This window comes from Macaca mulatta, chromosome 1, assembly GCF_049350105.2.
Source record: "Macaca mulatta isolate MMU2019108-1 chromosome 1, T2T-MMU8v2.0, whole genome shotgun sequence".
Taxonomy (NCBI): domain Eukaryota; kingdom Metazoa; phylum Chordata; class Mammalia; order Primates; family Cercopithecidae; genus Macaca; species Macaca mulatta.
In genome coordinates, this window is record NC_133406.1 from 136,762,560 (window position 1) to 136,790,024 (window position 27,465).

General features: G+C 34.9%; 2 protein-coding genes and 1 pseudogene across 29 annotated transcripts in view; all 3 read right to left on the minus strand.

The window, feature by feature from the left end:
* Nucleotides 1-29: 29 nt before the first annotated feature.
* On the minus strand, nt 30-25,630 carry AMY2B (amylase, alpha 2B (pancreatic)). 7 transcript variants are annotated; one of them, XM_077992957.1, is made up of 12 exons: nt 18,806-18,929; nt 18,100-18,196; nt 8,408-8,621; nt 7,916-8,062; nt 6,909-7,106; nt 6,229-6,459; nt 5,358-5,491; nt 4,450-4,572; nt 4,256-4,355; nt 1,815-1,933; nt 1,579-1,704; nt 30-253 (listed from the first exon to the last, which is right to left on the minus strand). In XM_077992957.1, the coding sequence occupies exons 3-12, from the start codon at nt 8,573-8,575 to the stop codon at nt 64-66; spliced, it is 1,536 nt and encodes a 511-aa protein (XP_077849083.1). In that variant the 5' UTR covers nt 8,576-8,621; nt 18,100-18,196; nt 18,806-18,929; the 3' UTR covers nt 30-63.
* Nucleotides 9,521-10,403, minus strand: LOC712956 (actin, cytoplasmic 1 pseudogene; annotated as a pseudogene).
* The window catches only part of RNPC3 (RNA binding region (RNP1, RRM) containing 3), a 32,134-nt gene continuing 30,096 nt past the window's right edge, over nt 25,428-27,465 (minus strand). For 6 of the 22 annotated variants that reach the window (XM_077987564.1, XM_077987532.1, XM_028831082.2 and 3 more), the window contains one exon: nt 25,428-27,422. The gene's annotated coding sequence lies outside the window, so the exon portion shown is untranslated. The remainder of the gene's footprint in view (nt 27,423-27,465) is intronic. The other 16 variants (XM_077987566.1, XM_077987537.1, XM_077987547.1 and 13 more) reach the window with 5 other exon arrangements.

Below are 27,465 nucleotides of genomic sequence, written 5' to 3' on the forward strand. Positions count from 1 at the left end.
GTATACGTAAGAAAAGAAACACACTTGGCTATTGTTTTGAGGATATGCATTTAATTTTAAATTTTATAATTTAGATTCAACATGAATTGCAATAAATGGATCTTCAGCAGAGTTACTAATAGAAAATTGAGCTTTGCCATCATTAGAAACGTAGATTTTAATGCCTGTGCAATTGCCATCAATTTTATCTCCAGAAATGACATCACAGTATGTGCCAGCAGGAAGACCAGTTTGCAAAGTTGAAGAAAATGACCTGGAATAAAATATTTGAGATTTAACTTCAATACAATTAAAAGCAGGAATACAAACTAACACAAATAAACAGCATAACTTTATGTTGTAGAACCCTAAGCAGACAAGGTCTCATTAAGAAGAAAACCCGTATGCCTCTCTAGTAGGTGTAAATAGCTTTCTCAGGACCAAAAGGAACCTTACAGCAAACTGAGCAAGTCCCTGGTCAGTAGTGAAAATATTACCAGAAAATCAAACTTGAAGAATATCAGTGAAGATTGGCAGGAACGGTCACTCTTTGATAAAAGTGCTACCTTAGTAAAATCAAATTTGTTCTCAACTGAACTTAATACCAACTACTTTTAACAATTTAAAGGGTATTACTTTTTAACCTCCTTTTTTTTTTCCCCCATGAGGTTAAAAAGAATTTGGGTGTACATACAAACAATCTAGCATTTCTATGAAGAAGTGATAGTTTGAAATATAAATCTTTTTCACAAAAAATTATTTTGGTATTCTCATCCACAAAAGAAAGAAATTAAAGAACCAGACATGGGCTTTTTTGCGAGGAAAGAGATCGACTTGACTTATATATTTATTTATTCGTTTATTTTTCATCAGCAAAATATAATTTATATTAGAATGAGCTAAGTGTAAGTATCAGTTGGCCTAGGACAGAGACAATTCAACTGTTTGCAAGGAAGTCTTCTGAGCTATATGTTAGGGAATCATTTATACCATAGGCAAAGGATATAAGAATCACAGATGAAAGGCCAATAATGAGAAGTTTCAGAACTAAAACTCAAACCTCCCGAAGCAAATCATTAACCACAAGATACATATTATTTATATATATGCTTTAAAAATGCGATTTGTCACAAGGAGACAGAGAAGTGAAGAAAGTATACCAAAAAACTAAGTAGAGCAGTCCTTGAGAAAAACCGTTAGAAATAAAGGTATTTTAATACTGAGGCAGCATTTTTCCATGATTAAAAAAGCAGGACTACAAGACACGTTCTTTTAATGATTTCACAACCCTTATATTAATTACTTTGTGTATTTTGTGGCATGTGTAGGTGAGCATATGCATGTTAATTCTATGTATGTATAAGATACTGCAAGGGTACAGAGAAAGGACTCTGCTTACAACAGAAAGCCCTTATGAAAAGAGTTGAACAAAGGAGTAAGAACCATCATCATTTTGCTTCTGCCCATTTTTGATTGCTATTGTCTTCTTGCTCCACCGACTAAATGATTTTTCAGATACCATAAAAATGAACAGAAACAAAAAGAATGAATCAAGAACATACTGATACAAAATATTATTTTTAATTGATATTTACTTACCAGTCATCATTGTTGAAAACAATGAATCCTTTGTTTCCTCTTCCAAAAGCCACTTGGTTGCTCCCATTATCATACCAGTTTGTAAAAGGCTGACCATCCACTACATTGCGGAAAGCAACCATGTTCCTACAAACACAGTAACATAAAAAAGTTGATATTCTTAAACTTCAGCTGTTTTAAATAAAATGCTAAAGAAAGTTTCCTATTAGAGGACATGTCAAAATAAATATTCTCACCTTATTTGGCGCCATCGATGTTCACAGACCCAGTCATTGCCACAAGTAGTGTCTGGATTAATAGTAACTTCTTTAATTACTCCATTATTATTTGGTGGTCCAACCCAATCATTAACATCCTTAATTGGGGGGGGAAGCCAAATTTTAACATACATGTATTTACCTCTTCCTTCTCCTTTACACCAAACCCAACCTATCCTGTTACTTGTGTCTCTGCAGTCAGTGACTTTATCTAGAATCCAATGCCTTTATTAATTTTTATAGCCCTTTACTTGGTCTTCATCATCTCTCTATGCTCAGGTTCTTTTCTGCCATATTAAAAACAAAGGTAACAAATTTTTATACTCTCATTTTCATTCCAAGGACCTGCAAAGGTTTCTTTGCTCTGTCACCCAGGCTGGAGTACAGGTACATGATCATAGCTCACTGCAGCCTTGATCTCCCAGGCTCAAGCGATCCTCCCATCTCAGCCTCCCAAGTGGCTAAGACTGTTGGTGTGCACCACCACACCCAGTGCATTTTTTTTTTTTTTTTTTTTTAATTTTCGGTACAGACGAGGTCTTGCTAGCTTGCTCAGATTTGTCTTGAACTCCTCAGGTCACGTGATCTTCTCGCCTGGCCTCGCAAAGTGCTGAGATTACAGCTGTGAGCCACTGCACCTGACCTGCAAGGGCTTCTTAACATCACTGTAAGCCATGCAATGTCATTGAAGTAGGCAGGGCATTAGTACCAGAAACACCAAGATTCAAACATGGGCTCTATTACTAGTAGCTAAGAAAACTTAATCAATATACAAAATTCACTGTATCTCAGTTTTGTCATTTGTAAATGGGAATATTGTTTTTCTTTGCTCTAAAAATTAAGTAGTATATCTGAAAATGCCCTGAACGTGACATGTGCTAAATAAATCTTAGAGTCCTTCATGCTTCTTTTTAGATAAATGGACAAAACAATACATCTGAATATTTTTTATTAATTGACCACATTTTTAATACTATGTTTTCTGGATTGGAACTTTAAAAAATATAAATTAAAAAAAAAAAACACAGTAACCCTAGGAAGGTTTTCAGTGTTTACCTTAGAATCATGTCATATGGTGAAAAGTGAACAATACTAAGAATTTTTAGCATGCAGCAGTCCTGGCAAAGTGGAAACGTTATAGTAATAGGAAAAATAAAAATACTCTCTGACTCCTAATGACAGAAATAAGACCAATTAGTAGAAATTTTAAGAAGTTGGCTCGATATAAAAGTACACCTTCTAAATATTAAAGCTGTTTAACAATAGAATCAGTTGCCCTACAAAGAGGTGGACTTCTCAAACTGAAAGGAATCTAAAGAAGCTAGCTAGATATCAGTGTGATCACATGAAGGAGGAATTTCTGCTTTAGACATGAACTCTCTGATGCTGCTTCTAATCCCTTTAGTTTATTATTTATTTATTTATTTATTTATTTATTTATTTATTTATTTATTTTTGAGATGGAGTCTCGCTCTGTTGCCCAGGCTGGAGTGCAGTGGCTGGATCTCAGCTCACTGCAAGCTCCGCCTCCCGGGTTCACACCATTCTTCTGCCTCAGCCTCCCGAGTAGCTGGGACTACAGGCGCCCGCCATCTCGCACGGCTAGTTTTTTGTATTTTTTATTAGAGACGGGGTTTCACCGTGTTCGCCAGGATGGTCTCGATCTCCTGACCTCGTGATCCGCCCGTCTCGGCCTCCCAAAGTGCTGGGATTACAGACTTGAGCCACCGCACCCGGCAGAACCCTTTAGTTTAAAAGAAAACCTTCTACTAGCTTTCCAAATATCTTTACACTCTTATTTCTCTGTTCCTTTTTGAAACTACTCATCAGATTAATGTCTTTACCACACTCCCAAAAGTTTTTCTCATTCTTACCTTTCTTGGAATGCTCTATACATTTCTGTTCTTTAGTACATATAATTTCCTTCCTCTTATAGGACACTTTGCCTATTTAACTTAGCTCAACTGACACATTTCTTTGTATTCCATGTAACATTTTAAAAGTACTTAACAAACATTTATGTTGTTCTCACTACGGGCAGATGATGTTTTAAGTTCTCTACAAGTATTGGCGTATATAATCTTGCTATCAACCCTGAGGTAGATACTTATTAGAAATACATATTTTACTCCCTGTGTCTAGCTCTTATTTTTTGGTGTTTTTTTTTTTTTTTTTTCTTTTTCCTGTTGGCTAGGGGGATTTTTCATGTCTCTGAAACAGCTTGCCTACTCTTTTTCAATGAGGAATATAAATTTTACTCCTTTAATATAACCTGCCTAAAATGAGAGCCCTGTGTCAGGTTTATACATAATTAAATATTTGTTGAATAAATACATAATTAATAGTTGTCATATTAAGTTAGAACATGATTGCCTCCTTTTTCTTGAGAAAAGGATATTTTGAACAACTCCAAAACTTACTTTTCCATTTTGAAAATTTCTTGGCCAACGGTAGCTTGACATTACTCGTGTAAATCCATAAGGATGAGCAAGCATAAATCCAACTGCCATTTTATACAGCCTGAAAGTTACATAATTATATTATCATAGAATATCAGAATATTCTTACTATCATTAAAAGATGTGTTAAAAAAATAGAGAACTTTGTTTTCTACCTGGCGTCCCAGAAGGTAAGAATAGAGGCTCCTCCAGCCCCATGTCCTCGTTGATTGTCATGGTTATCCACAAAGACAAGTGCTCTGTCAGAAGGCACGAAACCCCAACCTTCTCCCCAGTTCCTATTTTTGAAAAATAAGATATACTTTGATGTATCATTTCACAATTGTTTTAGGGTAATATAACTGTGCATCTCTTTCTGTAGGGCATGGCATCTGAAGATTAATTCTCTCTCTAATTAAATGGTTATTCTGTAAGATATATATTTACATACACATATATATACACACACTCCATACACACTCATGTGTGTAATCTACATATATAGACCATATTTGTATATACATGTTTGGAATACTTATGTTCATATTACAAATACAAGATTTTTGTTATTAAAAAAGGTCCTTTTAGAGGTTTCAGCACATTATAATTTAGAAGCACTCCAGAAGGATCAATATCCATATCACATTATACAGAATGTCAAACTAGATTAAAATAAGGCTTCAATACTGTATTGTTACCATATACATATTTTAATATTTTAAATTAATATATGTAAATTCTACAGTATGGACACTTTGTACATACTTTATAAATGACGGGATCATTTTAAAAATAACCTGGCTTTAAAAGATTATATGCAAATATCAGTCAAATCTAGTATATTCATCTCATACTTAGAAGAAAATTCCTAGGGAATGTTTAGGGTTCCTAGGCATACCGTCTTGTGACAGACACTAAATACAAAAGATGATTCATTCGAGTTTAGGGCACTATAATTCTTATCATTAAAAATTGCCTCCTTGATAGTTGTCTGAATAAGAATGTTCCAGAAGATAACTCACACTGGGGTAGTATGAATAACAGATCTATGAAATAATTCAGGGGAAAAGTTGTATTTAATTACTTTAAGTAAGACATCTTCTCTCCATTCCACTTGCGAATAACCGTGCCGAGTTTTGCACCATACTTGAATTCTGTCACCCGGCCATTTCCAAAGTACTCACTGCTTTTAATTGGCTCACCACCCAGATCAATTACCTAGTAGAAATTTAGGAAAAAATAACATTTTTCATAGGGTCTTTAAAGCATTTTAACCAATAAGTTAATATTATATAACAAATAGCTCTAAGTTATTTATTATTTGCTTTTGTCTTGTTTTGTTTTTCAGACATAGGGTCTTGCTATATTGTCCAGGATGGTCCCAAACTCCTGGCCTCAAGCAATCTTCCTGCCACAGCCTCCCAAAGTGCTGTGATTCGTGAAATCACAGCACGAGCCACCACACCCTGTGCTATTTGTTATGTAAAATGCTCAAAATGGTTTTCTTATTCTTATTATCTCAATAGGTAATATTCCTATATTCATTTTTTTGAGAAAGTATACACTACAATATTGAAATAAATATAATGTCAAAGTTACCTGCTGTCCTGTGAGAATGTTTACCTAATTTTTAGTCTTGTACATCAATGATAATAACAGATCACATTAATACATTTACTATCTGACTGACATTTCTTGATAAATATAAACTCGTTTCATTTCCAAAGAAAATAAAGACGTAACTATTATCAGTATCCTACATTCTGTGTACTCCATAAAACCTGTTGTGATAAAGAATTAGATATGCTGTATCTGAGGAAGAGGAGGTTAAAGAACAGTGTTTTACATAAATGACTCAGTCCTTATCCTACAGAAATTGCATTTTTAATTGAATCTGCCATTAATTTTCTAATGAATAAGATGATATTTTATATGCATATATGCAATGAATGTACCTCCTGGTAAATGAAAGGTTTACTTCCTTGAGGAAACCAGTTACTGTTGAGATTATGCAGTTTGTCCAAAATTGCCTTTATGTCTCCAGGCCACATGTGCTTGGAAGCATCAAGTCTGAACCCTGCAACTCCCATGTCAATGAGCTTGTTCATATATTCGGCAATCTCGGAACGCACATAATCCTTCTCCAGCGCAAGATCAAGAAGACCAGTCAGACGACAATCTCTGACCTGTTGAGGTAAAAATGTTATGACTGATTCATAAAACCTCACTTTTCACCTGAGAATCCATTTGCTTATTCATATATTCAGTAATTCCTCAATAGATATTTTATAGGGACTTCCTTGCATTAGGACCTGGGGATGCTCACATTCTACTATAGATGTATTTTTGAAATATTTTGTAGTAGAAAATAGAGAATTTAAGAAATAAAGTCGATGAGGTTTTGAATTGGTTGGAAGATTTTTAAAGTGAGCTTTTAAAAGTGTGTATTGATTAAAACTCTTAAATTAATATTTAAAAGTTTTTAAATATGGATTTGAGTTTCTTAGTTAAATTTGTTAACCTGTGTCCCTAAGAGATCTAAATTAGTATTTAAACTGAAGCTCAATTAGCTACATGTCTATAATAAAAGGCATATATCACTCTTTATTCAGATCACTGTCTTAACAAAAATTACCTGAGTAGCATCATTATAGTTCTCGATATCTCCACTTGAAGTTTTACATTTACCATCATTAAAATCCCATCCAGAATACGGGACTGCTGGAAAGTCCCTACTTCCAGGGTTGAAATAACTTCCACAAGTACTGCTTGTTCCTGCACTCACAGCATTACCACACATATGATTAATTACAGCATCCACATAAATACGAACCTAGAAAGCAAAGTTTCTACTTCAGTGTGACTGACAGAGAGGTAGACCCTGAAAGCATTACTGATTAAAGTTTATAGTATGTTAATAAAACTCCAAAATATTTCATTATATCTTATAACTATTTTCCTACAAGATCAAAAGTCAACTGTGAAAGGAAAGTAATGTGAACTAAACACCTACATTCATTCTAGACACTTGGTCAAATATTTAGAGTAATGATAAATTGAGAGAACCAGAAACTACCATAAATAGGAGGAAATGCAAAAAGCCCATTTCGGGGAGACAAAACACAGATGAGACTGGAAAGGTTACTGTTTTGGAAATGTCAGTGGGTCACCAGGAGAAAGCCTGTACTCTCTACTTAGCAGTTGAAGACAAATAAGGTAGATATTAGTCTCCAATTATGCTGCTCATTAAATAGAGAATCGAGCTATTCACCACGAAAAACCCAGGAATTACTGATGGAAACACAAGTTACCTAAAAATGATAGCAAATATTGTAACTGAAATTATACTTCCTAACCAGAAAAGTCTTTCCAGGAAATATGGATAGTTATAAGAGTTAAAATTGGATGTTTTGCTTTAGAAGTAAATTCTGCTCTAAACTTTATCTCTTTAGTAGATAGAGAACACGTACACAAATATTTACAAAAGTTGAACATAAGACATTTAATTTTAAGTTTTAAAGCATGAAGTACAATTTAAAAAATATATAAAATACGGAAAACTTTCTGCTCAAAGGGAGCAAGAAAGAAGAGAGAAATCATTTTCCTATCTGTTATTTTTAAAGGAAACTAGAATTCACTTACCCCAACATTGTTACATCTAGTCACCATGTTTCTAAATTCATCTTCATTTCCAGATCTTGTGCATAATTTATAGCTAACTGGTTGGTATCTTTCCCACCAAGGTCTTGAAGGGTTGTGAATTGCAACATTTTCATTTGGTGGAGAGACCTACAAATTAAACAGTCTTAATAAGCACCAAATTGTGTCTTACTGTATAACATTGGATGTTCTAGAAACTCATCAATAATATAAAAATATTCTTGAATCTTTGTATATGCAGCTATCTTTTGAAAATATTAACAGCACATTGGAGGATTCTCGTTGAAGAAAGATTATCTGAGAAACAAAATATAAAGTTGCCAAAAATACTGCATTGTTTTTCCTCAGAAAACTGTTTTACTTAGAATACTTACCTGGGAAGTAAAATGTTGCCCAAGTTTCACAGATCAGATCAGAACACTATTTACTATAAGCACAGTGAATTCTGCAATTTATACTACGAATAATACCCACCTGAACCCCTCCAAATCCCTTGGGAGCTAAATATCGCTCACATTCAAGAGCAATATCAGCCCATCGCCATTCAAACAGATGAACGATAGATGTCCGTCCTTGTTGTGTATTTGGGGAATACTGAGCCCAGCAGAACCCAATGGTTAAAAGCAACAGAAAGAACTTCATTTTGCTGTGAAGTTGTCAGTGTCCTTTCCAGAAACTATTTATATTCCTGTAAGAAGCACATTTTACAAAGTAAATATTAGCATTAATAAATACTTGAGGGCAAAGTGTTTATTCGTAATCTGAAAAGGTTTATCAATAATAATTTTAACAGGTGAAGAACATTAAAAAGTCTCCCATGGAAATAACTTAAATGACCTTTTAGAAACTAATGTTTCTTTTTTTTTTTTTTTTTTTGCTTATATCAGCACTTTTATTTTTCCTTTCACAATGACGTGTTGCTGTGGCCTAATGCTCTCACATAACAGTAGAAAACAAAAATTTGTTGTCATCTCTTTAAAGATCAAGAATTGCGTACAAAAAAACTTTACATAAATTAAAAGGAGGAATACATTTACAGCTATAAATGTGAACTGCTTCCAACTCAAGGCAAGTAACAGCCCACAGGGTTCTGGCAGACAACATAAGCTAAGAAAGGAAACTGGATCCTATGGCTTGGACTTTCCAACCCTGACAGATTGACAGACAGAAACAACTGGTTCAGGAGTCCTTGTCAGCCTCTAGACAAATCCCACAACACTCAGCCCTGACACATTAATAACCTGCACACATCAGAGACTGCTGGCCATGCAGACTCACCAAGCCACAGACTTGTCTTCCACAGGCACGTTTTTAGCCATGAAGTGACCAAGCCACATGTACTAAAGACTGAAATCCAAGATATGTACAGATACCAAGGGGAACTGTTAATTTGAACGCAAGGTCAAAATCAGCAACCATTTCTACAGTCCAGTGCTGATATCAGATACAAGCTTCAAGAACAACTTCTTTTCGAAGGCTTATTCCAGTTTGGTGAGGCTAGCATGAGGTATATGCATTTGCCAGGAGCAAATTTATACTTCTGAATTAACCCATGCAGCAAATTCTAGGCATCTGCTCACAGTCCATTTAGAAGCATTTGTGGTGGATGATGGAGGGGGCCAACTCGTTGTACCACTGCTTGCTAATCCACATCTGCTTGAAGGTGGACAGTGAGGCCAGTATGGAGCCACCGATCCACACTGAGTACTTGTGCTCTGGGGGTGCGATCATCCTTGATCTTCATGGTGCTGGGTGTGAGGGTGGTGATTTCCTTCTGCATCCTGTCAGTGATTCCCGGGTTCACGGTGCCACTGGACAGCACCGTGCTGGCCTACACGTCTTTCCAGATGTCCACGTCACACTTCATGATCGAGTTGAAGGTGGACTGAGTGGATGTCGCAGGATTCCATGCCCAGGAAGGAAGGCTGGAACAGCGCCTCAGGACACTGGAACCTCGTTGCCGATGATGATGACCTGGCCATCAGGCAGCTCATATCTCTTCTACTGAGAGGAGGAGGAGGATGCGGCAGTGGCCATCTCCTGCTCAAAGTCCAGTACAACATAGCACAGCTTCTCCTTGATGTAGTGCCTGATCTCCCGCTCAGCAGTGGTGGTGAAGCTATAGTCGCCCCTGGTGAGGATCTTCATGAGATAGTTGGTCAGGTCCTGGCCAGCCAGGTCCAGATGCAGGATGGTGTGGGGGAGGGCGTAGCCCTCATAAATGGGCACCGTGTGGGTGACCCCATCTCCAGAGCCCATGACAATGCCAGTGGTGCAAATAGAGGTGTAGAGGGGCAGCATAGCCTGGATGGCCACGTAAATGGCCAGGGTGTTGAAGGTCTCAAACATGATCTGAATAATCTTCTCTGTTGGCCTTGGGGTTCAGGGGGGCCCTGGTCAGCAGCACCGGGTGCTCCTCCAGGGCCACATGCAGCTCCTTGTAGAAGGTGTGATGCCAGATCTTCTCCATGTCGTCCCAGTTGGTGACGATGCCATGCTCAATGGGTTACTTCAAGGTCAGGATGCTGCGCTTGCTCATGGCCATGTCGCCCACATGGGAGTCCTTCTGGCCCATGCCCACCGTCACACCCTGGTGTTGGGGGCACCAATGATGGAGGGAAACATGGCTGGGATGTGTCGTCCCCAGCAAAGCAAGCTTTGCACATGCCGGAGCCATTGTCAATCACCAGAACGGCGATCTCTTCTTCCATTGAGACTGGTGGAGGAGTGGGACAGCAGAGTGGCGGGACAACATGGTGCGTGGGCTGACAGAGGTGACTGAGACCCTGTTTTTTTCTTACTGATACAATCTTAACCTTTACAAACCTCTGGCAATGTGCGCACACACACACACACACACACACACACATATATAACACATAAATGAGGACAGTAAATATATGTTTACACACATAAGGACTATATTTTTATATACATACACACACATATCTATATAGTCCTTCTGTATGTGGGCGTGCATGTGTGTGTATATATGTATATATATGTATGGTTTGGCTGTGTCCCCACCCAAATCTCATCTTGAATGTGGTTCCCATAATCCCCATGTGTTGTGAGAGGGACCTGGTGGGAGGTCATTGAAATTGAATCATGGGGGCGGTTATCCCATACTGCTGTTTTCATGAGAGTGAGTGAGTTCTCCCAAGACCTGATGGTTGCATAAGGGGCTTTTTCCCCTTTTGCTCAGAATTTCTCCTTCCTGCCATCAAGTGAAGAAGGATGTGTTTGCATTTGCTTCCCCTTCCATCATGATTGTACGTTTCCTGAGGCTTCCCCAGCCATGTGGAACTGTGAGTCAATCGAATCTTTTTCCTTTATATATTACTGTCTTGGACACTTCTTTATAGCAGCATGAGAACAAACTATATATATATATATACACACACACACACACACACAGTACTATATATATAACAGTACATATATATAACACTGTACATATACTGTCCACATATATAAATTCTTTATATATGTGTGTATATATACAAATCCTAATTAAATAAGGACTATATTTTATTTCTGATATCCGTCACTAATGGAAAATAACAATTGAAACCAACTGAATTCTCAAAATATTGCTTCAACTGTATATTCTCAAATTTTTGTCATGCTTCCATTTCAAACAGAAATATTATGTGATATTTCCATTTTTTAAATCAGTCCTGTTTCCCATCCTTAATTCAAATTTTTTGTTATTTAAATTTCTGCATTAAGATTTAAGAAAACATTTAAAATCTGAAAGCCTATGAATTGGAGAAACTAACTTTTTTTCCCCTCGAGCAAGTCATGTGCTTAATATAGTGCATATAGTAGTAGGATTTGTGGTGGTGGTGGTTTTCTCCCTGTAGGCAAATATTTATTGTACCTGATGAAATGCTAAATGAATAAATTTGCATACCTTTTCCTTCTTAATGTAAGTGAAATGCTATGAAAGGGAGTAATAGTACATGTAGGAAAAACTTCATCCATTCAACAAGTGTTAAGTGTGTGTCTGTTTTTTGCTAAGCACTGTAGGTGATGTTCAGGAGACAATGATAAAAAAGACAGGTTTCTGTTCTCAGAGAGCTTACATTCTAGTGGAAAGAAAATATATTAGTAAATAACAGTAATAGCAACAGTACTAATAGTGATGATAAAAATAATTTCAGATAGCAATAAGAACTAGTATAAAATCATAAAATAGAGAGTGACTTTTCCGTCAGTGTATTTTAGACTGGATGGTAAGGGAAGACACCCCTTAAAAGAGTGACTTTATGATGTGATTTAAATGATTAGAAGTGTCCAGTCATTTAGAGATCAGAGAAAGAGCAATAGATAGAGGAAACAGCAAGAGTAATGTCCCAAGAAAGGAAAAAGCTAATACATGAGACACATTAAAAAGAAATCAGTGTGGCTACAGCACATGTGATAAAGGGTGGGATAAAGCGAGATGAGATCAGAGAGGTAGGCCAGATCATGTAGAACCTTGTAGAACATGAAGAAAGAGAGAGCTGTTAAGGCTGTAACACGGGGAACTGAAAGACTAATAGACTTTAAAAAGAAAATCACCCTTGCTTCTGGGAAGAAATCAGATTATAGGAGGATAAGAGTGGAAAGAGGTAGATGTTAGAAGACTTTTACAGTGGCCCAGGAAAGAGGTGAGTGGCTTGCACTAGGGCATAGATAAGGTCTATTTCAGAGGTAAACAGGCAGTAGGTTTATGAATAGATTAGAGCTGAAAGATGAGGAAAAAATATTTAATATATAGGTATTTGGGGGTGATACCATTTTTTAACATGAGAAAAAATGAGTAAGTACCAGCTTTGGTGAAGAGTATCAAGAGAGCTGTGGATCTTAATTATTCCACTCTCGATCCCGATGCTGCCCTTTGGTCCTTCCCCCAGCCAATCCTGTGAACTCTATTCATTGCAAAACTAGAAGTTCCTCATATTTTATATGCAATGTCATACCTCCATGACTTTCCTAATGGTTTTCTTTCCCATATCATCCCCTTCCACATCCAACTTAGTGTGGAAGCAACTAATTTTCCTTCCACATTAAGTTGAAACCACAACTTTATGAAGCTTACCTTTATATTACCAAGCACAGTTAGCTTCTCTGCTGTATGAAAGCTTTTAAATTTATATGACATTAAGCTATATTTGACTTCTATTGTAACTATATTATAAATAATTAACAATTTACTTGTCATTCTGGACCAAGCTTCTTGAAGGCAGACTTCATATCTAGTAATTCCAAATCCTAGTAAAATGATTGACATTGTCTTATGTGCTCAATAAATGGCTATAACATGAAAACTCTAGGTTCCAGGTATTGTGCAAAACATTGGCATAGCATGGGTTATGTCCTCATTGATTTTTTAAAAATCAATGAACTCTATATTAGAAATTGTTCAATACACTCGACTCTAATCCTAGCAAAAGTGTTGTACACATGATGGAACTAAGGCCCAAAGAGATTGAGTAAATTGTCCAGGCTCATGTGGTAAGTGACAAAGACAGGATTTGATAATAAGTCTTATTGCAAGTCAACATTCTCTGTATTACACTAATGTTTCTCCTAGAATTCTAGAGTTGTGATGTCTAATGTGGTAGCCACTAGAAACAATTGGCCACTAACCAGTTGAAATACATGTAGTTTGAACAGAGATGAGTAATAAGTGTAAAACACACTCTGGATAGTGTGAAAATAAAATGTAAAAAAATATATTTTTATGACGTTTACATGTTGAAATAACATATTGTGATACATTAGGCTAAATAGAACTTACCATTAACATTAATTTCCCTAGTGTCTTTTTGTTTCTTTTAATGCAGTTGGTAAAAAATGTTGAAATACATACATGATTTACATTCTATTTCTATTAGACAGAGCTGTTCAAGAAGTTACGTTCAGTTAGAGAAGGGATACGTCCATATACAAAAACAAACAATAAAGTGAAAGATATGAACATAATTTTAAGAGGGTTACGAGTAAAGTGCTTCAGGATTTAATTGATAGGAAAAGTTCTTTCTGACAGATGGGAATAAGGGGAGACAAAATTGACTTGAAGAACGGGTTTGACATCAATGAAGAGATAGGTAAAATTACTTTTAAGTAAGAAAAAATATGTAGAAGAGCAAGGAGAACAGCAAGAAGTCAATAGTGTTTTAGAAACTTAAGTGTGAGGGAGCCATGGCAGTTAAATTTGGAAAGGTATATTGGAGACACTCAAAATCAGGGAGAAGAAAAAAATACTTTCCTCAGAAGGTTTTTTGGCTGTTTTAAACAGGAAAGTAATAATAAAAACTTTTAATTATATCAGATGGGCCAGAAAACAGAGATAGGAACATTAGTAAGCAGAACAGTGATGGAAATCTGAACTTGGGTTATAGCAGTAAGAATGAAAATTAGGGAAGTGTGATAGATTGTTATATTAAAGGGCATCCAATGAATGACACTTCCCAGTATCCACACCTATATGGAGTCTCTTTCTAAATAGACTATGGAATTAGCTTGATATTTATTTTATCCAACGAGGTATCAGCAAACAAGACACAAGCAAAGTTTGACTGGGATTTGCAGAAGGGAGTTTGATCTCTTGAAACTCTGAGATCATACATTGTGCTGTGAGCATAACTGGGATGAAAGATCACTTGAAGTCTAGTTGTCCCTAGTCATTCCAACAATCTGAGTTGACTCACCAGCTAACAGTCGAGTGATATGCCAGGAAAAAACATGGTGTATATAATCAGCCCTCTATATCCATGGGTTCCACATCGCCAGATTCAACCACGGAAGAACATATTTTTAAAGAAGGATAGTTGTATCTGTGCTGAACATATAGACTTTCCTGTCATCATTCCCTAAACAATGTAACTGTCTGCATAGTATTTGTATTACAGTAGATATTACATCTCTAGCAATATAGAGATGATTTAAAGCATACAGGAGGATGTGCATAGTTTACATGCAAATACTCTGCTATTTTATATAAGGCACCTGAGCATCTGTAGATTTTGGCATCCATGGGAGGTCCTGGAACCAATACCCCACAGATACTGGAAAGATGACTGTACAGGGCTTGGTACTATCTGTGGTTTCAGGCATCTTCTGGGGGTCTTGGAATATATACCCCTGGAACGGGGGGGGGGGGGAAATGTTTATGTAAAACTGACAGGGGAGATACAACAGACTTGGTGGAGACTGTACAGAAAATGGTGGTTAATCAGATATAAGAGAATAGTGAATATAAAGAGTGAAATGGGGACTCTGTGATTTAAAGTTTGCGTGAATGTTAGAAAGGCCATGTCTTTATGACTGATAGTGCAATCTAAAGGCAGATTTGGTTTAGAGAAACCAATTAACTAATATGGGGACATACTGAGGTAGAGGTACCACTTTTAAAACAAATGGGTATATAAAAACAATTTTAAAAAAGATATGAAGAAAGAAGCAGAGAATTGGGAGTTTTCAACAAGCAATGACTGTGAGAAATGGAACACTAAATACTTAACTGATTTAGCACAGACACTGAACGGAACAGATGCTATCCCTAATCAACTACTATATAGAGGGCAGTGCACACTGGCTGAATTATCAGGCCTGGAGAGTTGCATCCTTGAGGGCTGACAAAATACCAAAAAACATGTTGGGTGAAGCCACCATCTTTACAAATGATGGGTTATAGGGAGTAGGAAGGAGAGAATAAAGAGGTGCCTTCAAAGTAGCAAAGGGAGTTTTATTACCTGAGATGATTTTTAAAAAAACAAATAGGGAAGGAAAATTTGCAGGCAGTACAAGATATTAACTGGATATGGGTGAGTATCAGAATCTAAATAGAAAACTGACTAGATAGTGATACAGGGCTGATGGTGTAAAGAGTTGACAGTTAGAGAAGAGGGGCACCATTTGAACTTTATGCTTGACTCAAGGTTCCAAATGTGAAAATTTAATTGTTAGGAGTTAAAACAAACTATAAATCCTGACTTTTCCATTTATAACCTCTGTGATGCTGGAAAATAACCTCTCTAAATGTATCTATGAACTAGAAAAAGTAATATTTACCTCATAGAGTTATTGTGATTAAACAAATAATGCAAATAAAGCTGTTATCCCATTGCATGGATACAGCAACAGCTCAATATGGTTGATAATGTTATTTTTGTATTGGTATTTTTACTTGGTCCTATTAAAAATCCTATCAACTCATACTGTCTTCCTGCCTTCACTCTACTAACACGTGGCCCTTCTGTCTTCCCATTCTACTTTTCTGAACTTCTAATGTTTTCTACTTCTCAGAATTATTTTCATTTCTACTAAAAGAATGGGCAGAGATGAAAAGGAATCACCAATATTTTATTCCTGCAATTTTTTCCTTCCTTCCCTCACACTATTCCCTTACTATTCAATAAGCAATAGCTTATTGGCTTAAGATTTCTGGCATATCCACGTTAGTTTTGAAATATACTTTTCATCTATGCCACATTAATGAACTCTGTTCTTGTAATAACAAATCAGCATTTTTCACAATGCATTTGGAATGTTGGTAAAATAAGGGATAATTTGCAGACATAATTTAGGGAATTAGCACTACATGAAAGGTAGAGTTAAACACACATATAATAAGCTTCTACCACGATCAGGCATTGTCATATATTTTCTCATTCAATCTTAATTTTAACCTCAAACAAGCAATCTGAAGCGCTATATACCCCATAGGAGAAGCATTACAACAGTTAAAGTATATTTATGCCTTCTGAAATAAAAATCTGCACAAACAATTCTTGGCATCTTTGGCATCAAAAACAATATCACCAAAAATAAGGATTTAAAATAGTTGTTATATATACTTTCTGGAATAGTTATTCTAAAAGAGTTATCCTTAGAGAAGCTATCCAGTTATTAGTAATATACAGCATTATTGCCCATATTTTGTACTTCCTAGAATGCGCTACAAAGAGAGAACTTCCCTTTACTCTAAAGCTCTAATGGTTACTATAATGTGCCAAATGACATATCTTGGGAATTCCCTGAGAATATGAAATAGGACATTTGATAATATCCTGACAACAAAGCAATAGTCACTAAAGATTATTTGTATTTGGAGTGTCAAAACATATCCTCTCTTCTCATCTGGGCTCACACACACAAAAAAATAAAATAAAATATATCCAGTGTCAAGAATTAACTCAAAATTAGCCAGTTTCTGAGGGTCTCAAAAGTATTTTTTCAATCAATATCATATATGAGGTATTTACTTGACATCCATAATACACATGGCATTATAGGGAGACAGTTCTAGTGTAAATGCAGTATTCCTCTTAACACATCAAGTACCATAAATTTAATCATTTAGCTTAAAGTTTACCTAAATCACACCAAAGCCATGACTTAAATAAAATGAAAGAGCTCTATTAAAATGTTAAGCAGAAAGTAGCAACTTCCAAATAACTTGTCTTTTTAGAACTTCCTTTCTACTTATATAAGTATCAGTTATTTACAAGTTCTTTCCCCCTAGCCAAAGTAGCCTCACATTTGTACCAGATACTATAGTTTTTAACGTGCTAATGAATTAACATTGACCAAAAAAAGACAAGTTATCTATTAATGTCAGTCATAGTTCTTGGCCTAGATGCCTTATAAATATCTTTGGAAGTAATTTAATGTGATTAAAAATTACAATTGAAATACTTTAATGTCACATTTATGAACTTGATCTAGTTGTTTCTCTTACTAAAAAATAAAAAAGTCTGAATTCCTCTGAGTTTTGCAATAAATTATGTACAATTTTCTCAAAATAGTAAACCTTCAACCACCAGCCCTTCCACCAACAGTTTTCTATTTTTCTTCTGAAAATAAAATAAAAAAGAAAATAAACCTGAACTCAGGATAAGTTGCATGTGAAGGTTAGAGGAAAGAAAGCACAGATAATCAAGTTTGCCTACCAGATCTCTGAAATCAGAGACACCTTTTGAGCCAAGGTTAAGACACATTTTCAATATAAATAGTACATTTTGTACAGCACAGCACTGAAGCATGATTTGTCAACAAACTGAAAATAGATTGTGAAACTCTATATCAAATCATGTGACAGAAACCACTTATTTCAAGACAAAAAGTTGGCAGAGGACTTACATGATACTCAAAAAAACATTAAAATAACTTACCACTTTAACTTATTTCAATCAGCAATCTCCCAAACCCACAGTTCAATGTTTTACAATCATAAAATAACAAAGTCTCACAGTTCTGGTTTTGGTTTTTCTTCAGTTGGAAAAAAAAAAAATGCTGAATTTAGAATTTTATAGATTTTCTATAACCTCTTACTTTCAATATGTGGCCCTACCGTCCTACTCCAATTCTCCAAATCAGATTCGTACAAGCAGTCTTCTCTGAACTCCAGTATTACAACAGGTTGGTCACTACACTCATTTCCTAAGCAAACCACTGTCTTCTCTCCTCTGCTCAATTTGCTGCCCTGCCACCTCTTCTTACTACACTATATCTCATCTGCTTTCTTTTTGTCTTCCTTCCTTTTTCTACAATACCCTCTCCCAATCTCTAATTTTTTTTCCCTGAACCATTTATATTTATACCAATATATAGGAAATATATAGAGAATAAACATATATGGAATAAAATAACCTTAATAAAATAATCTAAATATATATATATAAAATAAAATAAAATAACCTCCTTAATAAAATCACCTTAAAGACCAGACTGACATAGGACTGGGTTAAATTAAATGAGACTAGAATGTAAGCAAAGTCACAAAATCAAAAATTTAACTCTTCGAGATCAGCCTGGCCAATATAGTGAAACCTGTCTCTACTAAAAGTACAAAAATTAGCTGGGCATGGTAGCTGGCACCTGTAATCCCAACTACTCAGGAGGCAAAGGCAGGAGAATTGCTTGAACCCAGGAGATGGAGGTTGCAGTGAGCCGAGATCGTGCCACGGCACTCCAGCCTGTGCAACAAGAGCGAGGCTGTCTCAAAACAAACAAACAAACAAAAAAAATTTAACTCCATGCGTCACCATCTACTAGATGCTTCACCATGAACATTTTTTTTTCTATATGAACCTTAGAAAAAAATTAAAGTCTATGGATTTCATACTAGATCCTCAATTAGAAAATGAGGATATTGTTGATATATATATAAATAAAATAACCACTAACAACATATAGTTACTATGTGCCATTTCGAAACATTATCACTTTTACTTCTCACACATGCATACCCTACATGATAGAAATATGATTATCCCCATTTTTAAAATGAGAAAACAGAAACACTAAAAATTTATTATGGCCAAATTGTAGTACATGTTGGGACTGAATTTCAAAGCCAAGAAGCTTAAATTCACAGTGAGCTCTTACCTACTAATCAGTATTATATTCCCTTTCACTGGATTGTTAGAAAAATCAAATAAAATATTATGTGAAAATATTTTAAAATCTGAGTTCTGCTTAATCTGATTTTTAAAAGATTAACAGTAGTAAAAATTCTTCAAAAATAATGTCTTGGAAGATTAAAAATACAGGAGTAATTTCAAAAATAAAAACGACTGCAAACTGGAATAGAACAGTGTTCAAGTATTCTAAGGTTACTTTATTGTCTTTGGCAATGGACATAGGCATTAACCTTGGACTTTGAGAACATGCATGGGTATAATCAGTGCTAATCATTAACAAAACAGAAAGTGTGCTTAATTCCTGTGGTATAGGGTTAAAAAAAAAGATTAATAAAAATAATTTAAAAGAAGGGAAGAATACAAAAAATGACTGAATAAAGTGAATATAGAAAATATAACAATAATTATATCCAATGTAAATTGTTTCTGCTAAATGCATTTTCAGACAGATTTTTTTAAAAACAGAGATACAAAAAAGGTAAAGGTAAAGCTAGAACCAAATAATCAATGTAAATTCTAACCAAAGGAAAGAGAGTGTAGCTTTATTAGTATTGCACAAAGATCTAAGGCAAAATTAATGCCAAAATAAAATGGTCGTACATTCATAATTAAAAATGTTTGACTCTCTGACTAGAAATTCAACAAATATATGTGTTTACTCGCCTTATAACATGTTTAAAATTGCTAAAACAAAAAAAAATTGACAGTACAATAATCGGGAAATCCACCATTATGAGAGAGTTTTAACAAAATAACCATATTAAGAACAAGCAGATTTGAACAAGTTTTAACCTGACCAAATGCACATATGGAGAACACATTATTTTTTTAATTGTCTCTATACAGTCAGAAGTTGAGTCTTTTAAAGGACTGAAATAAAACAGAATATTCTAATTGGACTAAGATCATATAGCATGCTCTTGTTAATATGAAAATTTATTTCCAAGTATTTTGTTGTTATAAGTCTTATAATGAACATCTGTATACATGTTTACACGAGTGAGTAATTCTGTAGGCTAAATGTATGTGAAACTTGAAGTATATTTTTATATTTTCATATTATGCAAAATTGTCCTTACAAAGGTATCAACTTTTACTCTCTAGCAGCAAATATTATGGTACGTTTTGCAACACTCCCACCAAAAATTATTATTATAGCTCTAATTTTTGCCTAATAGATTAAAAATGATTTGTTTTTCCCAATTACTAGCAAGGCTGAACATCATTTCACATTTTTTTTTGCCTATTGAGTTTTCTTTTGAAATTTGCTTCTTCCTTTTCCCATCTAGTTTTATTATTTTTTTTCTTATTGAATGTTTGGAGTTCTTATGTTGTTATCATTTGTCATGTATTGCAAATATATTGTCCTAATAGATCACTGTTGTTTTTTGAAGTCTTTCTATTGCAAAATTAAGTAATCATGGATGCTGGTAAGAATTAGGACAGTGCCAAAGGTATGCCTGCATTATTATTTTTTGTCCAACTACAGTCATGCATTGCTTAATGACAGGAGTATGTTCTGAAGAGTAAGCCTTTAGGTAATTAAGCCACTGTGCAAATGTCATAGATTGGACTTCCATAAACCTACATGGCATAGCCTATTCCTCCTAGGCTACAAACCTATAAAGCATGTTATTGCACTGGATACTATAGGCAACTGTAACACAATGTACTGGTGTATCTAAATATATTTAAACAGGAAACTTCCGATAAAAATGTGGCATAATAAACTTAACTGGATCACCATCATATATACAGTGCATGACTGTATTCACCATGCAAAAGGTTTTAATTTTTAAAGTGATTATTTGTTTAACTACAGTGGTTCCTCGTCCCTCCATATCCATGAGGAATTGGTTCCAGAACTCCCCATGGATACTTTTAACTGCTCGAATCCTTTATATAAAATGTAGTATTTGCATATAACTTTTACATCATCTCAGATTACTTATAATAACTAATGCAACGTAAATGCTATGTCAAATGTTGTTATATTATGTTGTTTAGAAAATGACAAAAAAAAAAAAGTCAATACATGTTCAGTATAGATGCAACCATCCTTTTTCTTGTCTTATCCTTAGATCTTGTTGAATAAGATTAAAGACCAAGTGGTAAGGAGGATGGGAAAAGAGACAGAGGAACAATGTATTAATTACAACTTTTTTCTTTTTTTTTTTTTTAGCTGAAGTCTCCCTATGTCACCCAAGCTGGAGTGCAGAGATGCAATCATGGTTCACTGCAGCCTCAAATTCCTGGGCTTAAGTGATCCTCCCTCCTTAGTCTCCCAAGTTGTTGGGATTACAAGCATGACCTATTATGCCCCGCAATGGTATTTTTGCTGTTGTTTACAAAGTTAAATGCCATTATTTTTTATATTGAAATATCTTTTAATACTTTTTTTTTTGAAATATTGATTACTTAGAACTCAAAGTCTGGAAACCATTGAACAAATTTATTCCAATAGTCTCTCTCACTGTTAACATTCTCTGATCCTATGTTTATTCTTGTCTTGGCTTTCTACATCCTAATGGAAATATGAAAATCAAAGAGCTTAAGGAAATTTTGTGGCTGTATCAATCAGGACAGAATAGGTTATTCTGCAGTAATAAAAGAAAGTAAAATTTTTCAATGGCTTACAATAACCAAGTTTCTCATGTTCAACTAGGATCAACAAAGGCATTCTATTAGTCCTTTCGTAATGTCACAAAAACTTCATTTTGACACACGCTTTAGCAGTCGGGAAGTTCCCAAAGTAAAACATTATTTCTGCTCACATTTCACAGCCAAAGCAAATCACATGGACATTCCCAAATTCAACAGGATGGAAGTATTTCATTTGCAGGGAGGATCACTAATATTTGTGAAAAATAGTACACTGCATATATGAGATCAGAAATAAACAGGAAAAATAAAAGATTTTCATTGGAGTGAACATTTGAAAAACAAGAAATGCGAGTTTAAATATATATATTTTAAAAGAAAAATCCAGTATATACAGAGCTTCTCACACTCAACTTCAGTCTTACACCTCCATCCTTTCCTTCGACAGCAAGACATTCAATTTCTTCTGAGTTTATATGATCATTTCTATGCATGTTTTTGTGACTTACTTCATCTAACATTTCCTTAAGCAACATATAATAGTCTTTTAAGTAGTTACCTTTTTCTAAGCTTTGAAAAGTTTCATAAAATTGCTCACATCTTCTTAAACTTTTGGATATTCAAAGATCCTGGTATATAAATACCATATTAAGTCCTATTTTATAATTTACAAAAAATTAAAATAAATTTTCTTATGTAAAATATATATACATATACATATAAAAATATATACATATATACATATATACATACACATATATACATATATGTACATATATACATACATATACATATATATAGTTTTTAATCCTACTCTATCACCCAGGCTGGAGTCCAGTGGCACAATTTCGGCTCACTGCAACCTCCCCCTCTGGGTTCAAATGATTCTCCTGCCTCAGCCTCCCGAGTAGCTGGGACCACAGACATGAGCCACCACACCCAGAAATTTTTTTTGTATTTTAAGTAGAGACAGGGTCCCACTGTGTTGGCCAGGCTGGTCTCAAACTCCTGACTTGACGTTGATCTGCCTGCGTGGGCCTCCCAAAGTGCTGGGATTACAGGCGTGAGCCACTGCGCCTGGCGTCCTTTTTCATTTCTAATTGATACCTTTTAAATGGATACAACCGCCTCAAGTCTTTATACATTAGTCATAGATGTTCTAGTCTTATTTAATTTCCTACCTTTTTCTTCATTGCTTAGACCTTGTACATGTTGGGTACAGGGTATATCTTTCCTGATGTTTTTCAATGTTTTTTTTTTGTGTGTGTGTGTGTTTTAAGATTTCCTATTAGCTTTTATGTGGACGCTCTATATACCATTTGTTTTCAGAAAATATAAGGCGGGATATTTAGCAGCTTAAGCACTAGGGGTGAGAACTTTCTATTCCTCTTGAAAACCATCAGTTCTACCCTTAAATTAAGTGTCTGACCCAGGGGGTTAGCTCACATATCTACTGAATAATCCTACTGAGGTCATTATTTTTTAGTATGCACTACTAAAGATAATTAAATGTAATAAAGTATCTTACAGTTGACACATTAAAGAACTTTCGATTACTCACAAAAGGAAGTGCTGTCTTCTCACAGGGTAGTAAAGATAAAATAATTACTACAAGCACTCAGCACAGTTCTTGTTGAGATTTCAAAATTCATTTACATAACCTTTCAGTCTCCTAGGTTCTCAATTTCTTGAATTCATCTCCTTCCATCATCACCTTGCCTCTAAGCTACTCCCATCTTCACATCCTAAAACTTATAAACACTAAGTACTATACTCTAATATTTTCAATTTCAGTCACCCCATTCTTATTTAAATCTCCCAAATTTCTAGTTTCTACCTCAAGAACTCCAATGCATCTTCAGTCACACTGCAATCTACAATTGATCATACGATTTTCCACTGTCTCAACCTTATTTTCTCACTTCATTCCTTAACCCAGATTACTTTCCATATCCCTCTTTTATAGTCATTATCTTAAATGTAACAACATCTCATTACTGACCGTCTTACTCACCTAGGGAAATCTCAACTTTAAACTGAATTCTGTACTTATTCAGTGACAGCACCTATGCTGAACTCAACTGGAGAAAAACACAAAACCATGTTGACTGATACCACTTAAATAAACCACAGACTGCCTAAGAGTTTACTTTCCTGCATTCCTGGTTATCCATTTTACATCTCCTTTTTCTTCCTTAATCCTTCATGACTTCCTCCCTCTTTATGACCTTGTATCCTAGTTCACTGAGAAAATATAACAAAAATTTGACATGCTACTCCTATCTACTGAACAACAAACATCTAGAACTCTATAATCTGCCCTTTATCCTGTTACTAATGAGCTGTTTATGTGCCTACCTTTAAAACTAACCCTTCTATTTGTATACCAGATCTATGATTTCAGCAATATCCCTCTCTTTCCTGCATTATGTTTTTTTCCTCTCTACTGAATCAGTCCCATTAGCATACAAACCTGCTATATCATCGATCTTAAAATAAACAGTGTTTGGATATTACATTACCCTCCATTAACAACCCATTTCTCACATCCCTTTGAAAGCGAGACTCCTCAAGAGTTGTCTTCAATACTCACTATATTAAATTCCTCTACAACATTCTCTTGAATACCTCCTCTTACTCCTGACATCCACCAAGTTTGTCAACATCAAGGTCGCAAATGTTGCTCTACCCAGTGCTTAATTCTAAGAACTCATCTTTCCTAACTCATCAAGAGAGCTAATATATTTGATTACTCCTTCCTATTTGAGATACTTTCTTCATTTAACTTCTAGTTATTCCTCCTTGTCTTCTTTAACAGTTCTTTAACTATTTGATATCTCACCATTTGGATGCTCCAGGGTTCACTTCTCCATCCTTCTAATTCCTGTCTCTAATGTTCTTACTCTCTCTACCTCACAATGCTGTAAAAGGTAAGAAGCTATGATTCACAACAGCATTTTTACAGAAGAGCTGAGTCTTTTTGGGCAGTGCCTCTAAGGTACAGGTGTAGTCACAGACTCAGGAAAGTATCTGTAAGAATAAATCAAATTAAAAAAAGAATGTTTTCCTACGTATATACAGCTGAAACTAATTTCATTAAAGGAACAGAATAATTTTACATGGGAAACATTTTCACCTTTGAGTGATGTTCTGACAGATGAAAGATTTGGGGGTACAAAAATGGAAGACTGTATTACGGCAAGGATACAAATTTTCTAAACTGGGATAAATCGCCCGCTTCCGAAAAACCAAAAGCCCAATAAAACTCAAAGCCAGAAAAATATAAAATAATTACAAAAACAAGACTGCAATAAAAAAAAATGTGAAAGCGCACTGGTATCCAGGTAATTACAAATACTGCCTTTTAATTTTTAAAGGCAGTATTTGTAATCATAAAAAAAATTATAAATTTTATATATTTTTATAATACTATGTTTTCCTAGATATGTTAAGCCAGATAAAAAATACAAACACCATTTATTGGAAAGAAAACAATTTATTATATTTGAGGAAAGACATTAAAATACATGTAATATATTTCCAATTCACTGATTTAAAGGCATATCAATTTAATTTTTAAATACACTTTCAAAGCTGTTACGCACAGTTCCATAGTCCAGGTGGTCAATTTCTTCCTCTGAAAGTTGGAAAGCACTTGAAGGACACGCCGGATTCAAAAGAAACCTAAAACATCACAAAAGCCCATTAAAAATAGTAAGTATAACACAGTTCATTAGTTTAAAAATAACTGAAAGCTGAACCATTTATATTTAGAAAATTAGTGAATCATGTCAGTATAACAAAATTTATCTAAATAACAGCTTATAAAGAAACTGATTTATAACATTTACAAAATCATTTTAACTGTGCCTATAGAAAAATAATTACAATTTCAATATCTATAGGTTTTGTACTTTTAAGATGATAATAACCAAATTTTGAATTGTTTTCATAGAACTAATAATAGTAGCAGATTTTTCAACAAAGAAATACGGAGGCTCCAACCCTTTATTTTCCTAGTTATTAATATAAGGTTGGATGGCTAGGTTGATACTAGGTACCTAACCATTTTACTCTAACAAAGCAGTGTCTAAAATGGTCAGTTCTTAGAATTACTAAGGAAACCTTTTCAAATCAGATTCTTATACTCCATTCCCAGAGATGCAGATGTATTGGTTCTAGGGTAGAGTATAGGAATTTTTATGCATGAAAACTCTTCCTTGGTGGTTCTCAACCTTGGTCGTACATTAAAATCTGTTTGAGAGGTTTATTCTAACATCTGTGCTACACTCCCATTACCTTAAATCAAAATTCTGACCAAGGGAACCAGGCATCAATATATTTCTTAATTTTTTTTTTTTTTTTTTTTTTTTAAGGAGGGAGAGGGTCTCACTCTGTCACCAGGTTAGAATGCAGTGGTGTGATCATGGCTCACTGCAACCTCAACCTCTGGGGCTCAAGTGATCCTCTTGCCTCAGCCTCCCAAGTAGCTGAGACCAGAGGTGGAAGCCACCACACTCGGCTACTTTTTGTATCTTTTTGTAGGGACAGGGTCTCCCTACATTGCCCAGGCTGGTCTCAAACTCCTGGGCTCAAGTCATTCTCCCATTTTGGACTTGCAAAGTGCTGGGATTACAAGTATGAACCACTGCACCCTTTTAAAATTAGTATTTCATTCAAGTTCCAGATCACTGTAATGTGCAGCCAAGACTGGGAACCACTGTTCTTGGCGATTATGGTCATCAACCAGTCGGGAAACCACTATTCCTATATACCTGCCAAGACTGTTTTTGACTTAATGCACTACCCTTAGTCGGCATTATGTGTTCTCCCCTCTATTACACTTTTCTTCCCTTGTTTAGAAAAAGAAAGGGGAAAGAAGAAAGATACTTCTATTGCTATCTATGTCAAAAGAGACTCACTTAAGACTTTAAATGAGAGGTCTGCTACTCTTTAGAATTTACATAGTAATCCAGACATCTTAATTTTCAATATAAGTACTTTTTAAAAGAAAAACATGTCCTTTGCCCAATTAAATTTTAAACATATTATAAATACCTAAACCAGATACATTATACAACGGAAAGCATGTTATTGAATTAAGTTTAGGAAATATACAAATAGAAGAAACAAGACTGTATTCTGAGTTAAAGTAAATAAACACATTCTCTAAGTAAGTTGACCTGATTCACTAACTTTCCCTCAAAAAATTATATAACCTAAAGGACAGCACAGAAAATTCAACAACAAATCTAAAAACACATAAAAGATTTTTCAATCTATACAAACAATTTTAGAAATATTTCATTTGAATAAAGTGTAAAAAAGTATTGCTTAACCTGGATCAACAGGTGGGGGAAGGACAAACATTTCTAAGAAAAAAATAAAAAAACACTGCCCCAAAAAGGATACGACAAGAAAGGATACACTTTGCATGACAGTATTACAGCAGTATTTACGCAGGAATGCTTCTAAAGAAGAACAGCAGAATGCAGTTTAATTTTTTTTTCTTAT

Excerpts from the sequence above, each read along its gene's own strand:
- AMY2B (XM_015145709.3), bottom strand. The coding sequence starts at position 8,575 with ATGAAGTTCTTTCTGTTGCTTTTAACCATTGGGTTCTGCTGGGCTCAG. Across the intron at positions 4,573-5,357 it reads GAGAAGATGTCTTACTTAAA|GAACTGGGGAGAAGGTTGGG; the intron begins GTAATTAAATAC and ends TTTCAAAAATAG. Across the intron at positions 1,705-1,814 it reads CATCGATGGCGCCAAATAAG|GAACATGGTTGCTTTCCGCA; the intron begins GTGAGAATATTT and ends CTGTGTTTGTAG.